Raw genomic sequence first — 19,661 nt, forward strand, 5'->3', positions numbered from 1 at the left:
TTGCTTTCGCGAGTATCAACTGCATTGGGCATGTTGGTCGCTTTCGCGAGTATCAACTGCATTTGGCGTGACTGCCCGGCTTCGGCCGTGGCGTCTACTTTGGTAGTGACTGCCCGGCTTTGGCCGTGGCGTCTACTTTGGTACGACTACGGAGGGGACAAGCATTTCGATGGAAAACTTGGATCATTCTTCATAAGATATAATCACGCGTTGGGGTACCCACAACGGTCTCGGACACCTCCGCCGTTATACGAAGTATTTCCTAAGGTTGTCTGTGTTCCAATGGCTCATTAGAGGCACACCCTCCATGTCTGTCAGCCGGTATGTCCCCGGCCTCATTTCATCAACCACCTTGTAGGGTCCTTCCCAGTTGGCCGTCATTTTACCATGGATGTTTCCTTTGTTGGTTGCGGCCGACTTTCTAAGGACTAGATCTCCTACTCTCAAGTCCCTTTTGTGGACCCTACGGTTGTAGGCTCTTCTCATTCGGTTTTGATATACTGCCAAGTTGAGCCGTGCCGTATCTCGACTTTCTTCGACCAGGTCTAGGGAGGCTCTCAGGCCTTCCTCATTTTCGACTGGGTTAAAGGTTTGATTTCTGAATGTCGGCACCCGCTTCAATTAGCGGGACGGCCTCGGACCCATAGACTAGGTGGAATGGACTGCACCACTGTTGCTTCTTTCTCCGTGGTTCGAAGGGACCACGGGACGCCTTGAGTAGTTCATCACCCATCTTCCCTTTAGATCCTCAACCTTCTTCTTCAACCCGTTCGTATTGTTTTATCATTTTGTCTCACCGCCCATTGCTCTGAGGGTGGCAGACGGAGGAGTATGCAAATTTGATACCGAGCTCTTCCAACCAATTCATCACCATGTTGCTCCAAAACTCTCGGCCGTGGTCAAATACAATGACTTGGGGTAGCCCAAAACGAGTTATGATGTTCTCCCAAATCACCTTTCTTACGGCCGCCGTGGTCTTGGCAGGTACCGCGACAGCCTCGACCCATTTGGTGAAGTAGTCAACGACGACAATCAGGTACTTCCTTCCTCCGGAGGCCGTCGGAAATGGTCCTAATAAATCCATCCCCCACTGTGCAAATGGTAGGGGACTAAGCACTGGTTGCAGGTCTCGGGAAGGTGCGTGTATTACCGGAGCATGCATCTGACAATTCTTGCACTTCTTGGTTTTTGCTCTGGAATCTTTCAGCATGGTAGGCCAGAAGTAGCCGGCTCGGAGAGCTTTGTGGGCTAGCGTTCTCGCCCCCATGTGATGTCCGCAGATGCCTTCGTGAATCTCTGTCAGTATAAGCTCCGCGTCGGCTGGGCCGACACATTTCAAGAGTGGTCTTATTACGGACCTTCTGTACAATTCTCCTTCGAACACTGAGTACCTTGCGGCGATCCTTTTTATCTTCTGAGACAGACAGCGGTCCTCCGGCAACTCATTTGTCAGTTTGTATTTCATTATCGGAGTCATCCACGTCGTCTCGGCTTCAATGTCGCCCACCATGCCGACGGTCTCAGTGATGCTTTTAGCATTTCTGATATCCACCAGCACGGTTCGACTGACATTCTTGATGCTTGAACTGGCAAGTTTTGAGAGAGCGTCGGCTCGGTTGTTCTCAGACCTGGGAATGCACTGTATTTGGAAAGATTTCAATTTTGAGGTGTCAGCTTTTACCCTCTCCAGATACCTTACCATCCCATCGTCTCGAGTCTCATAATCTCCTCGGACTTGATTAGCCACTAAGAGCGAGTCTGTTTTCAAAACAATATGCTCCGCCTCGGCAGCTCTAGCTAACTCGACTCCAGTTATCACCGCCTCGTATTCGGATTCGTTATTTGAGGCCGAGAAGGTAAACTTCAAGGCGTACTCAAACTCGTTTCCGTTAGGGCTGATGATAAGGATTCCGGCTCCTGAGGCCGAGAAGGTAAACTTCAAGGCGTACTCAAACTCGTTTCCGTTAGGGCTGATGATAAGGATGTCGGCTCCTGAGCTGTTCGCCGTGGAGGACCCGTCGGTATACACTTCCCACACGCCGGGATGTGATTCTTCTTGATATGTGCACTCGGCCAGGAAGTCTGCAAGCGCTTGCCCCTTTATCGAAGACCTCGGCTTGTACTGAATGCCGAAACCGGAGAGCTCCACTGCCCATTTGATAAGTCTGCCGGAGTTTTCGAATTTTTCTAATGCTTTCTCCAATGGCTGGTCGGTTAAGACCGTCACGGGATGTGCGTCGAAGTAGGGTTTTAGCTTCCTTGCGGCAACAACGACGGCGAGGGCTGTCTTTTCGATTAGTGGGTAATTTCTTTCGGCGTCCAGCTGTGTATGGCTGATAAAGTAAATTGGGTATTGCTGCTTATTTTCTTGCCTGACGATTACGGCACTGACCGTGGCCGAGGTAACTGCTAAGTATAGATATAGCGTCTCCCCCAGCGTCGGCCTGGACAGGGTCGGCAGTGTCAGAAGGTGGGATTTCAGTTGCCTGAAAGCCGTGCTCTGTTGCTCCCCGCCGCTAACAATTTGTCTACTTCAGCTTGGATGGCCTCATCCTTCTCGGCCGAGGAGTTCCTCATCTTCTGCTTGACAGGCCAAGCGGTGGAGAGTACGTTCAGCTTGTGAACGATCACCTCCCGGCTCACGCCTGGCATCTCGGCGGCTGAGTATGCGAAGACATCTTTGTTCTACCTCAGCAGGTCGAGGAGATCGGCCTTCAATTTTGGCTCTAGGTTGACACCGACAGTTACGGTGCGCCCTGGGTCAATTTCCACTTCCTCGGTCTGGGCTCCTTCGACCATGCCGACATTAGTATTCATCGGATCGCCCTCCTGCTGCAAGGATGGGCTCTTCCCTTTCTCCGATTTCTTCGCCACTTTGAGGGATTGCATGTTGCACCCCCTGGCAGACACTTGGATATTGACAATTTCATCTCTCTAGTCCTTTGAGACGAGCTTTTGTGCTTCCCCCCGGTCCGAGACGTACATCAATGTCGGGGCCGGATGGCATCATCGCATCGGCCTCGCTCAAAGTGACCCGGCCTATGAGAACATTGTAGGCGGACGAACCGTCGATAACCACGAACTCAGATAGAACATTCTTAGCCGCATCCGCTTGGCCGAACATCACCGGCGTCCCGATTGACCCTGGGGTACCAGGCCGGCCCCGGAGAAGCTGTATAGCGGGTTAGCGCAGGGGCTCAGGTCTCCAATTTTCAGACCGAGATTAAGAAAGCACTCCCTGAACATGATGTTCGTGCAGGCGCCTGTGTCAATCAGGCACCTTTTGACCAGGTGGTTGGCTATGTCCAGGTGGACGACAAGCGGGTCGCTGTGCGGGGCGACAACTCCCTCGTAGTCCTTCTTTCCAATGGTTATATCGGGGACGGTGGAAGCGGAGATCGCTGTTTTAGGCACAATGTTGATGGCTTGGTATAGCTCATTCAGGTGCCGTTTGTGCCCATTAGCTGACCCACCGTTCTCGTTTCCCCCGATGACAACCTGGATTACTCCCATCCGTTGAAAAACGGATTTTCTATTCGCCCCGTCGGAGCTTGTTCCTGGGCCTCCAGCTACATACTTGCTGAGACTCCCCTTTCGGATTAGCTCCTCGATGGCGTTCCTTAGGTGCCGGGAGTTGTCAGTTTTATGGCCGGTGTGGCCGTGGTACTCGCAGTACTGGCTCGGGTCACCGTCCCCCCCGCCTTGGGGGGCCTTGCCCACTTCTGTCCATCATTCTTGCTTAGGGTGAAGACCTCGGCTATAGAGGCGACCAGGGGGGTGAGACTACTGTACCGCTTCTGGTAGTATGGTCCCGAACTCCTCCGGCGCTCGCCGAGTTCTGTTTCCTATTAAATCTCTCAGACCGTGACCTATTCCCGTCACGGTGACCTTCATCGATGTTGTCCCGGCGGCTCTTCCTCTCTGGGTGCCCAGCTTCACTGTGGCCTACCCAGGTCTTGTGATAGTCATCCACCTTTACGGCTCGGTCGGCCATTTTTCTGGCAGAGTCTAAGTTGAGGTCTTCGCACTTGATCAGCTCGTTTTTGAAATCGCCTTTCGCGAGGCCTTTCATCAGCGCGAAGGTCGCCAGTTCGGTGTTCAGCTCACGGATCTGCTGAACCTTAGCGTCGAATCTTTTGACGTAGCTTCGGAGGGACTCGTCCTCCCCCTGTCGGATAGTTAAGAGATCTGATGTTTCCACGGCCCTTCTCTTGTTGCAAGCATACTGGGCTATGAAATTGTCTCTCAGGTCGGCATAACAGTATACCGAGCCATTAGGTAGCCCCTTGTACCAACTCTGAGACATCCCATGCAGGGTCGTTGGGAAGACTCGACACCACACCTCATCAGGCTGCTCCCATACCGACATGTACGACTCGAAAGCCTCGGCATGGTCGGTCGGGTCGTTATCCCCTTTGTATGATAAGGGCGGCAGCTTCAGCTTGGTCGGCACAGGGACCTCTAGGACATAGGGACTGAGGGGCTGTCTGACCACGTGTCGAATGACACGCGGCGATCGGCTCCTCGCACCCTTAGTCCGGCTTACCTCCCTCTGCCGGGAAGGGCTTCTTGTCAGACTTTGGTGAGTCGGACTTCTTTCATTCCGTCGGGGCGGGCCTCGTTGTTGCCGCGGCGACGCTGTCCTCCCGCGAGTGGGGGAAGGACTCAGGTCTGCCACTGGCACCACGGGCTCCGCTGGCGTTCTAGCTTGCCCAACTCCTTGTATCGCTCCGGACAAGTTCTTCGGAATCACTCTATGGGCCCTGGTCACCTGTGGGTGCGCTGCCGTCACCGTCGTCGTGACACGGGTGACCGGCGTACTACCCATCAGGTCCAGGAATAGCTTTAATTTGGCCGCATCGACCACATGTCCCATGACAGTGATTTGGTCGGTAGGCAGCGGTGTTTCTGGCTCTTTTGGCATCCCATACGCCGGTTCAGTGACTCGGCCGGTGGGGGACTGCCCGATCTCAGAATTAGGGAACGTGTCATCCTGGAAGAATGTAGTTCCTTCACTCACAGTTTCTAGTTGCTTTGACATCTTCTTAGCTCGCTGAATGTTTTTTTTTTGTTTTGGTAATGGAGGTGACTAACTTTTAGTACGTATCCCCACAGACGGCGCCAATTGTTCCGGGTGTAATTCCGAAGCAGGATTGTGACCACGTGAGCTTGTAGAATGATGTCGTTGCTCGTCTCTTCCTTTCACTCTTTCCTGTAAAGATTAACAAACTGAGGACTCGGCTTGGGGCCAAGCGTACTCACTCCGACGCTCAAGTCAGTAAACTTAGAGAGATAAGTTGTATCTTAACTTGGCAAAGTATATTGTAGAGAGATAAGGGAGTTTATACCAGATTATTGGATAGTATTGTGATTTCGTGATATTGTGAGATCAGTTTCTCAATGAGAGATGATGAGTATTTATAGACTTTCACCTTTTGTCACGTAGTGGCCAAGTGGCCAAGTGGCGTAGCAGGTGGAAAGACTGTCCTACCCTCGGCCGAGGGACCCATGGCGGCGGCGGCAGCCTGGTTGACTCAATGCCGAGGGGACTGGATGTGAGTACACGGATGTGCCTCTCGGCCGGCTAGTTGCCGAGCCGAAACCCAAGTGACAGGCCGGCAGGCTTCGTCGGCTAGGTTGTTTTTCCTTTGACTTGTTGTCTTTTTGCTTTGACCTTGGTCAATGTGTTGACTCGGTCAGCGGGTGCAGAATATGCCCCATCAGTTATATTGCTATGGTGACAGATTCTCACATGTAAATTATCTAGTCTATTCACTACATCGTCACAATTCTACAATGGATCCCCTAATCCTAACATAAGAAAATTATTAGCTACTCATTTTTTTTAATGTAAGAGCACATGCCCTCACGTGAGGGAAGAAAAAAAATCAAAAATCTGGAAAAAATAAAGTACGACTGTCGATATACACACAAACAAAACAAACAGAGAGGAACTTTGTACACAAATTAAAACAAAACCTAAATCTAATCCCAAATTCAACCACCACCGCACCACCTGTTGCCGTCGACTTACCACCTCACCGACGCCTCCTCCACACCCGCCTCACTTACCACCTCCGGCCGTCCAAACTCCAGGATCCACGGTCTCCAGTGACCTCACTCGCCTAGCCTAGGTATTTGTTCTTATTAGTTTGTTTAATTCGATTAATTTGTTCTTGATTGTTTGATTATTTCTATTAATTTATTCTTATTGGTTTGATTAATTCGACTAATTGTTCCCCAAATTTGATTAATTTGTTCTTATTAGTTTGATTAATTTGTTCCCCAAAACCTAGATCCCAAATTTGTTCTTATTAGTTTGTTAATTTATTTATCTATTTGTGTAATTGTAGATTTATGTTAGTTTAGATTGATTAATTGGTTAATTATTTTATTTGTCTCAAACCCTAATCACCCACTTAGCAATTAATTTTTATTTTATTTGTTTGTAGATTGAATGATTGATGATGAAAAACAATACCTTAGCATTTGATACGGTCGTTTCTGTACCAAAAATAAATACCTAAATATACTAACAGAAGATAGTGATAAGTAGGGTCGATCTCCACAGGGAGACAAGGTATGTATCTGAAAGTCCGTCTATTTAAGTCACAAAATGAGGGTTTTGAGTTTGGTTTTATAAACTACTCAAGATTAAAAGCAAGAGAAATAAAGCAAGAGCAATAAAGCGAGAAAATGATTGAAAAGTGATCAGATAAAAGAGGTATGTCAGGATTTCGGTTCACCATGGCAGTCTATCGACTAAGTTGCAAATAGCCTAGACAATCTACTGTGAGAAGGGCAAGGGAAATGTCCTTTCGGTCCGCTATCCACCCTAGATTTCCACTAACTTAGCTTTCGTCGTCATTAGGGTAGTCCACTGTTCATAGCAGGTCTGTTCTCCCCAATCTTTCGATCCAGGGGCGAATTTAACCAGATTAATGTTATTTAGAAGCGTGCACTCAACTAAATAGGTGTTATAGTTATATTGCTATGGTGACGGATTCTCACATGTAAATTATCTAGTCTATTCACTACATCGTCACAATTCTACAATGGATCCCCTAATCCTAACATAGGAAAATTAGCTACTCATGTTTTTAGTGTAATCAACAATAATAACAAAAGGCATGCTAATGGAAAACATGATTAAGGAATAACAATCAAGCATAAATTGGGCAAAGGCAAGAGTAATAATAAGAGAACAAGAAATTAAAGTAAATAGAGTATTGAGATTAAGGAGAAAGGAATGATTACAGTCTAATAGAATCCGGCGTAAAGAACAATCCACCAAAGTAAGAGCAAAGTTAAGAGATTAAGCAGAAAAGTCAGAAGTGATTAAGAGTATGCAAAAGATGAAATTTAATATAAGCCTTTGTTTTCTAGAGAGAGTTTGAAAGTTTTCTAGTTTTTGTTTTCTCTTCTTCTTTTTTGATTTTTTTCTGAATCCTCTTAAATGGTGGAATATGACTCGTATTTATAGAGAAAAGCCTCATAAACCCTAAGCTTTAGTAGACTGGACTTGGTAATCATTTCAGCCCATTTGAGTATGTTTGACCTATTTAGGTGAGCTTGACCCGATTAGTGAATTTGACCCATTTGTCGGGTTTTGTCACTTTAGAGAAGCGAATTTGATTAATATAATAAAAAATGGACTAGTTTAATTTAAACTCCGTCCAAATTAATTATATTATTTTGTATTTCTTTTGACTGGTCAACATTTTGACCTTTGACTTTTGACGTGACACTTACATAAATTTTACGTGCCAACAACTCCCTCCACTCTACTCCTTCCTATTAATTCATCTCATAATCATCATATAATTTCAATATTTATCATAAAGATTCAATCTTTTATCAAATTTTTAACCATCTCTTGTGAATAATGGACATTGGTGACATCGGCTGTAAAACAATGGAATGTAAGTACCATCTAAATAAATTGACATCGGTTTTTAAAAACTGATGCAATGTAAATATATTAAAATCAGTTTTTCAATAACCGATGCTAACAACTGATATAAATAATAAAAATAAAATATATAACATTGTTTTTTTTTTTTGGAAAATCGATGTTAGAAAATCTATTATTATTAATTATATCGTTTTTAATAAGAAGTGATGTTATCAAAGCGATGTAAATATCACATTTTCTACTAGTACTGACGACATCATATATAATTTTATAATATTAGTATTTACATATCAAATATGAAATAATTATAAAAAAATTAGATTTTTTTTAGTATTTTAAATGACAAGCATGATTTAAAAATCTGATTTATATGATTATTTATATCATTTAATAAAAAAATAATTTATGGAGTATAAAATAACATAATAATTAAAATTGTTTCAATTTATGTGCGGTTAGTAATGAATATATGATGGGATATTCTAATGGTAATTCTGTGTTTTTCATTTTCTACATGGTAACCTAATTTTTAACAAAAAGTCTTTGATTGGCCATAAATCACAATTAGAAATTCCGAAAGCGACTTTTTTTTTTTCAAATCGAAGATATGATAGAGGCGATTAATTTGAAAAAAAAAAACCGCCACATTTAGAACTCGCCAGAAAGAGAGATGGTCACTTAATGATTAATGTTTGTCTAACCGTATTTCTTGTCATGAGTTCAGAAAGTGATAATTTTTATTTTTCAAATAAAAGATCTCGTATAGCCAGTCAATTGGAAAACAAAATCATCGCTTTCGAACTTCATGATCGCAAGTTATGGAAAATCAGAGGCGTTAAAAATGGGATTATCACGTAGAAAATGAAAAAATAGAGGGTTACCACGTATATGATTAATACATAAATATCAAATATTTGATATAATAATATTTCAATTTTAAAAAATCGTAGAATATCCACGTGGAAAATAAATCGTCGCTTTGAAATAATTTTTCAATTTTAAAAATAAGAAAAACAGGTGTCGGAAGATATTTTTTGCGTGTTGAGTTGTGACTTACCCGTATGCAAGCCGACCCGAATTCTGACCTTACCCAAAAATCAACATCTTTGAGAAGTCTAGTTGAGAGTTTAACTTACGCAAATTCTTATTTGCGACGGAGGTATCCGTCGCAAATAAGAGACGGGTACCATATTATCTCACACAAAACCCATAAAGCAAGAGACAAGAGCACATGGGGTGGGTGCCCACCTTGGTACCCATTTCTACTCACAAAATACCCGTCGCAAGATCCGACCCGTCGCAAGCAAGACTTATTGTTTAACTTATGTATCATTGTTTACTACTTCAAAAGTGTGCGCGTCAAATTTCCTACTACCTCTACTCTAAGTTGTTTTAAATTTTAAATTTCTTCTTTTAGAAATGTAAACAATGTTGGAATGGAGGGAGTATATTGCTTGACAATTTGACGTAAATGAATAACTTTACGTGAAGATTACAGTAATTAGGGCCACCATATTGATATGGAGGGAATATGTTGCTTGACCTAAATGAATAACTTTACATGAAGATTAGTATGTAGGGCCATGATAGGACACATATACTATCCTATAACTAGTTGTATAATAGTATTGTACAACCGCTTCAAAGTTGTTGAGCTTTTACACAAAGTTGTTGAGCTGTTTTACAAGTTATTATGCTATTTTACGAAGTTATTGAGCTAAATAATTATTCTGTTAAGCTCAATAACTTTGTATCATAGCTCGATAATTTTGTTAGTAGAACTCGATAACTTTATAACAAAACTCAACTACATTGAATAAGTTATGTATATACAACCAGTTGTATAATACTCCCTCCACAAACCTATTTTATTCACCCCATTTGCCTTTTGTGAGGTCAAAGTTTCCGAACTTTACCGAAAATAAGTTGGAAAATAAAAATTATTAGATTATAAAACAAAAACATTTACACTTATTTTCGTGACATTTTTCACGAAAAAAATTTTCAAGAAAAAAAAAGTTACATATAGACTTCGAAAAACACTGTTGAAGTGTCGTCTTAAAAATAGGTTTTTAGAGGGAGTACAATAACTGACCATTGGGCTCTTAATATTCTCACAAATAACCCTATTTTAATTACAGTTAGTCTTGCTGAAGACGGGTCGGAGCAAGTGACGGGTAATGTCACTCACAAAACGGATAGGGGGGACAACGTGGGGGCACCCCCATGTGCTTCCCTCTCTCCTCTATTTGGGTCATTTGTGAGAGGAAATGGTATCCGTCACTCCAAAGTGACGGATACGTGCCGTCTTTAATGAGATTTTGTGTTTTAATTTTTGGTGTAAATTGAGGTGTCATCATTAACAACAGTAATGGTGCGTTTTTTTTCTCGTTGTGAGCCCTTTCATTCTATGGAAAATCAAACGATACAAAGGAAATGCATTTCTACGGTTGTGCTAGCCTTGAGTAGATAAAACTTGGCCCAACATAAGGAAATGCATATATTCATTTCCTTTGGATTCTACATTTCCATTTTCCACTCCATGGAAAAAAATTATGCTTAATGTCTATTTGAGATTCGGCTTTTGTTCATGAGCCCTATGGGGGTTAAAAGATTCTCTACTTGTGAAAAAAAATAAAAAAAAACGTCCACCAACAAAGAGAATAACACGTTAATGAATAAATTTTGATTCCCACCTACGAGTATATGAGGTTTTTGTTTTTCAAAAATAAGGTTAATATGAAAGAAATTATCAAAATATAACTGACTTTGATGGCTTGTAGAGAAATATATAAATGCGAAAAAAATTGAACTTCGAAGCAGAAATCACATGAAATGATCCATTTCTTTGCTTGATTCTACAAAAAATTCATTATAAAAAAGAAATGACTACACACAAATGGAGTCCACGATTTTAATTTGTTTCATTGATAATTTTTTTAAGTTTTTTCTATCCCTTTTTTTTCATAAGATGATGAATGAACTTTTAAGGGGAGTCGTTGAGCTATTCGACGACTTAAAAAACCGATCCTACTTGCCCGTTTGTTAATTTATTGTAAAATTCTTTGTACCAAAAAAAAATTATTGTAAAATTGTCATATGACTTTACCTCTAGGATTTTGTAAACTGATTAGGATAATAATAATAATCACTTACTAACGTAAAGTAGTATCTATAATCGACATCAATCATGATATAATTTTAGATAAAAAAATTGTAAAAAAATCCTACAACCAAAATCGAGATTCTCACAACAAGTAGACGTATATATATTTCAATTTAAAGATAAGGTTATAAAAAAGAAGTGAAGAATCTTATTATTCTATATTTGTAGCATGGGTAGAAATTTCCACTATAAATAGCAAGACACACTGAGTAAAAAAAAAAGCACACAGCAATACAAGATACTCTTAATATACATCAATCAAGAGTAATAAAGCAAAAATATATAAGAGAAAATGTCGTCGTATTCAAACATGGCTTTCAAACAAACAGTTGGTAGAACTCCACATAACTATCTGGCTGTCCAATCAAATGGCTATCTTATGTACTCAGCCAATGGTGTTGTCCAACCAGGCACCAAGTTTGCTATTGAGCATGCCTCTGCCAACTTGGTCCACATCCGTTCCTCCTCAAATAACAAATATTGGGTTAGGTATAGTATATTTATTCTCTTGTTTATCCTAGTTTAATTACGTCCCGTCTCAATCAACTATTTAAAAACGTTTTCTACAAGCTTGCATTTATAATAACATGTTTTGGAGAACAATTAACTTAGAGCATCTCCAATGGTTACAAAAAAGAATCTGCTTGCAATTTTGTAAACAATTCAAGCAGGTTGCTCACCATTGGAGGCGGAAAATTATGACCCGCTTGAAAGCTACACCTGCTCTAGCAAGTTACATGCTTGATTTTTGTTGTTTGGTTTTTATTGGTTGATTGTGAAATAGGCCTATTCAAGCTACAAGGTATAGTAGTTTACCAGTGGGAGAACATATAGCTTGAAAGCAATATTGCTAAAAATGACTATATGGCATGTCAAGCTACAATATAATGTAGCTTACCATTAAAGATGCTCTTATTGAGAGAACAATTAACTTATTGAGAGAACACTTAGCTTACTCTTAACCACTAAGCTAAAAGTAGGTCATCTGAGAGACGATCTCTCAATAAATTTATTGAGAGAACAATTACAAACTAATTAAAAATTGGTACAAGAGGTAATAAAATGGGTATGTATAATAAAAAATGGTTACAATATATGATAAGATTGTTATGAAAACATGTATCAAATGAAAGAGACATTTTGAGTCGCAACAAATAATAAAAGAGGTACGGAAAAAAAATACATAAACAAGTACGATAAAAGTGACCTCTCAATAACTGAATGAGATAGCATCTCTACAAAGTTTTTTTTTTTTTTTTTTTTTAACAAGTAATACCACAGTGTAAATATGTAATGTCTCTTGCTTACACTATTTTGGATTGTTGGTACAGATTGAACGCCGGGGATGCGAAGAATTTGATAGTCGCACAAGCAGTTGAACCAGTGGTTGATCAGGCATCTCCGGTCTGCACATTATTTAGCATACGTATAGATAGCAACAAGAGAGCAACATTTTATCATGTTCAGTCGGGTCGAGTTGTAGGTCTCCCTCTTCTCGGTGGGCATCCTACCGGGACCCTCAGCATAGATCCTACTGCCACAACACAAGCTGTGTCCGCTGTTGTTGATTACGATGGGTTGGTGATACTTCCCAAATTCGTAGCGTTTAAGGGCTCCAATGACCTTTATTACAAAAATCTCGTGAGCATGTTTATGGAGAAGGAAATTGGTAGACCTGACATTGTGTGTGAGTGCCACTATTCTACTGATGGCCACCTCCGAGTGAGGGTTGCCAGTGACATACCGGGGGCAGAAAACTTCTTTTGGTCAGCTCAGAAGGATTCTACAGGAATCGCGATGGTTACTTTTGATCATAGTAACCCTACAGATGTTCGACAAATGTTTGATGTAATTAAGGTTGCTAAGAATGTGATTGCTCTTCGAAGCCATGTAAATAACCTAATTTGTATAAGGGAACCTTCAAATTCCTTTGAATATGGTCATTTAGTTGCCAAATCAATGGGGATGGTAAATCACACCCAACTAGAAATTGTAGAACCCGTGTTTAATAGGACAGTGACCGTCTACGAGTTCAATCTCGATAAGGCCCGGATATACGGTGTGGAGCTTCTCTATACGGATAACCACACCTGGGATAACTACACCGATGTGCCCCAGAGTGGTACCGCCGACGGCAGAATTACAACCAGCAAGTCCCATACTTACACCAACAATGTTACGGTCTCTTCTACGGTAACTACGGAATTCAAGACTGGGATACCCTTCATTGTCGACGCTAAGATTGAGGTGTCGGCAACAGCCAGCTACTCTCATGAATGGGCCGAGACTACAACAGACGAACAACAAGTGGGCCACATGTTCAATGTTGTTGTGGCCCCCAAGAAAAGAACGGTAGCAAGAGGGACTGCTACCAAGGCCAAATGTGATGTCCCCTTTGCCTACACTCAGAGGGACTATCCTGCTAGTGGAGGACCTCCTATAGTTACCACACTCCATGACGGGGTTTTTACAGGTGCAAATGCTTATAGTTTCCACTCGGAAGTCCGCTACGACGAGTTGCCTACTTATAATGGACCTGCCCCAACCAAGGTACGTACATACAATATTATTATCTACTCCCTCTGTCTCGGTTATTTGTTGTCATATTCCATTTTGGGGTGTCTCAGTCAATTATTGTTCTTTTTATTTTAAGAATGAATTAACTTATGAGCAATTTGATCATTCACACCCAATTTCTTCCACTTATCATTTTGTTATTGGTTCCCTCCCCTAATAATGATCTTGCTGGTTTTTGGATTTCAGTGCATTAAGCGTATCGTGCCGCACAAGTGATCGATCATCTGATGCTTTATACAAATTGCGAGCGTACGTGGGACGGACAGTACGCATCATCAACACTTGGTTCACCTTCAAGATGGTTCTCTTTTAATTTGTGCATGGAATAAATCTAAGCTTTCAGTATTTGGAAGCAAATAAACCCTATCATTTCATTCCCTTTCTTGTACTTTCCTTTTCAGTTACGGTTTCGTGTATGTGTGTGTGTGTTTGATTCAGTTGTATGATTACTAGTAATTGTCAGCTTTCAGTAGAAAGCAAACACTATCATTTCCCTTTCTTGGCAATAATATTAAGTGAGTACTATAAATATGAGTTATCGTATTCAAGGAAGACAATTAGCAACACGATTTACTTCTTCAGAACGAATACTCGCTAAAAAATTAACACCTTATACGGCTATATATCTTATTAGAGATATATTAGAATAATATATTCATAATATTCACCTAATCAATATATTATTTTAATATATCTCGTGAAGAATGTGTTCATCACCCTAGTTAGTTTAGTTGGTGAATTTATAAAAGGTGGTATTTATGACTTGAGTTCAAACGTTAAAATCACATTTGCCGATAAAAAAAAAAAAAAAAAAATTCTAGCTTCAAAGTAAGCCACTATGTACTATCCTTGTGTCTCACTTGACCAAACAATATATAATACCAGATTAGATAATATTTCATTTCCTAAATACACCGGTAATCAAATTATCAAATTTTATTACTAGATTAGATGATTTTAAATGCGGGGAAGTAGTAAATGACCCCCTCAACTTTACTTGATAGTGAAATCAACCCCCTTAAGTTTGGTTTGTTGTAATTTACCCCCTTAACTTTGCATTTAAGTGAAATTAAACCCCTTATCCAAAATCTCATGAGAAATTCAATATACCACATCACAAAAAGTGAAATCAATTATACTTTTTTCAAAATATACTATTAGAATAAAAAAGTTAACAAATAGAATCAAAATTTAAAATAAATTAAAATTAATTAGATTTTTAAATTATTTTATAAAATCAAACTTTTTATGTTTTATAAAAGAACTGAATATTTTTCCTAAATTTTTTGACAGTTCTTTACAAATTAACATATATATATATATATATATATATAAAAATTAGGAGAGAAACTCTAAAAATATTTGTGCCTAATTTTGACTATCAAATGTTTTTCTTAAGCAATAGTGAATTAGTGATATATTTTAATAAAAATAAGTTTTTTTTCTCAGGAAACATAATTAAAACAAAAAATTTCATTTTTTCAAAATTTAAAAATATTCTCTTTTTTTTTTACATTTTAAAAAAACAATTCTGAACTTTTTTTTTAAATAAAACATAAACTATCTAAGCTTTTGTGGTATGAGAAAATGAATTTCTCATGAGATTTTGGGTGAGGGGCTTACTTTCACTTTTTAGCTAACTTAAGGGGCTTAATCACTCCAATCTAAACTTAAGGGGCCTAATCTCACAATAAGCCAAAGTAAAGGGGTTAGATTACCACTTTCGCGATTTTAAATGTGAAATATATTTTTCAAATATTTCGTGGATGTTTCAAACAATTTTTGAACAAATAATGATGATTTCCTAACATATCAGGGGCGAACCTAGGATTAAAAGTTTGGGGTAGCGAAATATTAAGCGTATAATTTTCAGTAAAATTGGAAGTCACGAAAAATGCGTCGAACATAAAAAAAATTCAAATACAGACGCACAATTAACAATCAAATGAACAGTCGATACCAACTTAAAATTCTCATTTTGTACCTTTATAATATTTTTGACTATAATTTTTATTTTTTTTATTTTGATTATATAGCTTTCTGATTAAAAAAAGTGTAATGTTAAATCCGTAATATCTAAAGTTTGTACGGGCTCAAACACTGAACCATCAATAAGAATGCCATCTGCTTTTACAATTAGGCCACACCAATTTCAATGATAAATATAAGCCATATATTTTACTTATCCTTTAACCCTCAACATGGGGTAACAAATTACCAACGCGAAAACTGAATTTTTTTTCAATGGGATAGCGGTTGCTATACCTTGCTACTTACTGGGTTCGCCCCTGTAACATATGTAACCGAACCAAGCAATATTGATAAGAGTGGGATTTCCTAACGTATGAAATCAACTCACTTAAGTAGTAAAACGAAAAGATTTACACAAAGAAATAATAAAATATCGAAAAAACAACAAAATAGGAATTGCATTATTCATTGTCATCATAAATAAATTTATATGGAATTATAAATATAAATACGCATATCAATTATGATCAACACGATTTTTATTTCCCTATATATAGAATTATTGAGATACCTTGATTTTTTATATTAATTGACGTGAGAATATTATAAATAGGCCATCATTATTCATAAAGAAGTCATCAAACTAAATAACAATATGTTTAACATGAATTTTTACATATTAATTACTCTTTTGCTTGCACTATTCACCTCTTCCTCTCCCACTAATGGTATAGAGTTTGATTATTGTGTTGCTGACCCAACCCTCCCTCGTGGATCGTCCGGTTATGCTTGCAAGGACCCCGCAAAGGTCACAATAGACGACTTTTCTTACTCGGGCCTCCGAAATCCTGGTAACTCCTCCAATGTCTTCAAATTCGGACCCAATCCGGCATTTCTATCCACATTTCCAGCCTTAAATGGTATGGGCATATCCATGGCTCGGGCCGACATCGATGTGGGAGGGGCTGTGCCCATCCACACCCACCGTGTGGCCGAGTTAGCTATTTTAATCAAGGGTAGGATTCTTGCTGGTTTTATTGACTCGAATAATAAAGCCTTTTATAAGACTATGGAGGAGGGTGACATGTTCATTTTCCCACCAGCGCTCGCGCATTTTCAAGTCAATGTTGGGAAAGTTCCGGCCATTGCTTATGCATCCTTTCCTAGCTCTAATCCTGGGTTTCAAGGCGTTTCTAGTTCTCTTTTTAAGAATGATCTCCCTACTGAAATTATTCAAAAGATTACTTTATTAGATCCCGAACAAATTAAGAAGCTTAAGGCTGGTTTCGGTGGCACCAACTAGTTCGCGTATATGAGTTAAAAACTTGTAATAATCGAGGCAAAAATTATTTTGAATTATTTACAGTAATAAAGATACATTTTTCTTTTTTTTTTTAATGTTCTATCTTCTACATTTTCCGGTATCAAGATGCGATTTAGATACATAAATAAGCTTCTAGGTCCGTATCAATTTGCCAGTATTCGATTTAAACCCTAAGGTTGGAGTACATAAAATTAAAACCCTGCGAAAATGAAAATTATGAAGGCACCCGTCTTACAAAAATGACAGGGATTTTCGTAACATTAATCAAATTAAATCATTCACCCTGCTTTTACTTAGTTTATCATTTGAATAGGTATCATTTATCAGAATAAATTTTCAAATTATGTTAATTAGTTAAGACATTAAAATGTACAATGTAATATAATATAAAATCTTCTTCTAGAACTTCTATTTTTGCTGGTTAATATAGACGTACAAAAATACGATAGATTACACGTAATCTTGAGAATCGTAAGGTTTTTTTTTTTTTTTTGATGAGAATGAACGATAACATTAAACACAAGAAGGTTCAATACAAATTAGGGGGGAGGGTCCGGGGATAAAGGAGTACAAACATGAGCAAGATCCGAATTATACAAAGATAAAACAAAAGTAGGTGGTGCTACATCCTAGCTAAAGACGCCCCCATTAGAGCTCGAGTCATGTAAAGCGAACTTGGAAATGGCATCCGCACAATGACGAAGCTCGGGTTTGGCCAAATGGGCCATGGCCCGGGTGCATTTTTCAAGTACAACTAATACATCGTACTAACGAGATTGTAAGTTTATTGTAGCACAATGGTTAACACTTCTTCACCCAACGGTGGATTAGCATGTTGAAGTCCTGAGTTTGAATCAAGGGAAGGCACTTGGTTTTAGATTTTTTTTTTATTTAACAATTTTCTTATTTAACCGGTTTTAGATTTATTATCATTTATATTTAGGATTTGTTACAACGTATAAACAAAAGAACGCTATATATATAAAATATGGAGTAACTTGGTAGAAAAAAAAAATCAATGTCTAATTTTGTAATTACATAAAACAAAGATAATTTTATATATATCGAAAATACTAAAATAATAATATGAAATCTATGATAAATGGGACGAACTGAAAATCGGCCCAGGTTATAATTTTACCCTAGCTTCGTCCCTGCATCCGCAACATGGTTAGTCGATCTTTTCTCATAGATAATGATCGTTGAAGGTGAGGCTTTTGAGAGATCCCTGCATTCCAAAATGATGTTAGTGTAAGGCCCACAAGGAGCCGAGTTTCCCAAAATCGCATTTACCGCAAGTGAACAATCAGAACTGACAATAAAATTTCCAATGTTTGAGGCTGCAAAGGTAAGACCATTCTTAATCGCAAGAAGTTCGGAGATGAAGGGGTTAGGGGCTAACAATCTGATGGACCAACCTTTTATCCAAACACCTAAAGGGGAACGGGATACACACGCGAGACCAGCTAAGGAGGAAGAAGGACAAAAGGCCGCATCGAGGTTGATCTTAGACCAACTAGGCGGGGGAGGGGCCCAACGGTTTGGGTAAAAGGATGTGGCGGGTGCTGGACAGAGGGTTAAGAGGGGGGTGGGCTGGTGGTAACTAATATGGAGTAATAAACTACCAAAATACGATAGATTACACTAGGGTGTTAACGAGCCGAGTTCGAGCTTGGCCTTGCTCGGCTTATGCTCAAGAACCGAAACTGAAGCTCGAGCCGATCTCGAGCTTACCCAAGCTTGAAAAGAAGTGCTCCTTATAAAGCTTGCGAGCTTTAACGCGAGCTCGAGCTAAACTCGAGCCCAAATCGAGCTTATATAAAACTGTTTATTTTTATTTTTTTAATATTTTTTCTTTCGATATTTTCAAGAACAAGGCTCAAAGGTTATATGTAAAAATATTGGCAAATCAGATAGACATTTGATATGTGATACAAAAATATAATCATGATAACATATTTTTATAAAATATGAGCAATATCTTATGTAATCACACAACTTCGAGCCGGCCGCGAGCTTTTCGAGTCGGACCGGCCTTTGCTGATCAGCTTGACTCATTAAGCTCTTGAGTTAAACCCGAGCCCGAGCCCGATCCCGAGCCGAGCTTTGCCCGAGCTTTGAACGAGCCGATCTAGAGTAGCTCGCGAGCTGTCTCGTCTAAATAACACCCCTAGAGTACACATAATCATAATCATAACCATTAATCAAAATCCTTAATCACTTTACCCTCAAAAAAAAAAAAAGAATCCTTAATCACGTTGTATTAATTTGCCTTTCGAAGAAGATCTACGTACATGCATGTATACTTGGAGAGAATAAAAAAAATATAAAGATTTTATACAAAGAAATAAACCAAAAAAATATGTAACGTATAAAATCAAAACACAAGTAGTAAAAGGACAAGATTTTATACAAAGAAATAATAAAATATAAAATATAAAATAATCAACAGAATGGTAATTTTATTATTCGTGATCATCATAAGATATTTATTTCATAAAATATAAAGTACGCATATCAATTAAGATCAACACGATTTTTATTTCCCTATATTTAAATATCTTAATTTCAATAATTATTGACGTGAGAACATTATAAATAGCCCATCATTTTTCATAAAGTAATCATCAAATCAAATTAAATTAAATACTACGTAATATGTTTAACATGAATTTCTCCATATTAATTACTCTTGCACTTGCACTATT

General features: G+C 39.1%; 2 protein-coding genes across 2 annotated transcripts; both read left to right on the forward strand.

Moving 5' to 3' along the window:
• The first annotated feature begins 11,373 nt into the window (after nt 1-11,373).
• Nucleotides 11,374-14,158, forward strand: LOC141602420 (uncharacterized). The gene is made up of 3 exons (XM_074422709.1): nt 11,374-11,570; nt 12,413-13,631; nt 13,845-14,158. Exons 1-3 carry the CDS (start codon nt 11,374-11,376, stop codon nt 13,872-13,874), a joined length of 1,446 nt encoding a protein of 481 aa, XP_074278810.1. The 3' UTR covers nt 13,875-14,158.
• Nucleotides 14,159-16,293: 2,135 nt separating this feature from the next.
• On the forward strand, nt 16,294-16,940 carry LOC141602421 (auxin-binding protein ABP19b-like). The gene has a single exon (XM_074422710.1). It carries the CDS (start codon nt 16,294-16,296, stop codon nt 16,930-16,932), a length of 639 nt encoding a protein of 212 aa, XP_074278811.1. The 3' UTR covers nt 16,933-16,940.
• Nucleotides 16,941-19,661: the final 2,721 nt, after the last annotated feature.

Source organism: Silene latifolia, chromosome 9 (assembly GCF_048544455.1).
Source record: "Silene latifolia isolate original U9 population chromosome 9, ASM4854445v1, whole genome shotgun sequence".
NCBI classification, from domain to species: Eukaryota; Viridiplantae; Streptophyta; class Magnoliopsida; order Caryophyllales; family Caryophyllaceae; genus Silene; species Silene latifolia.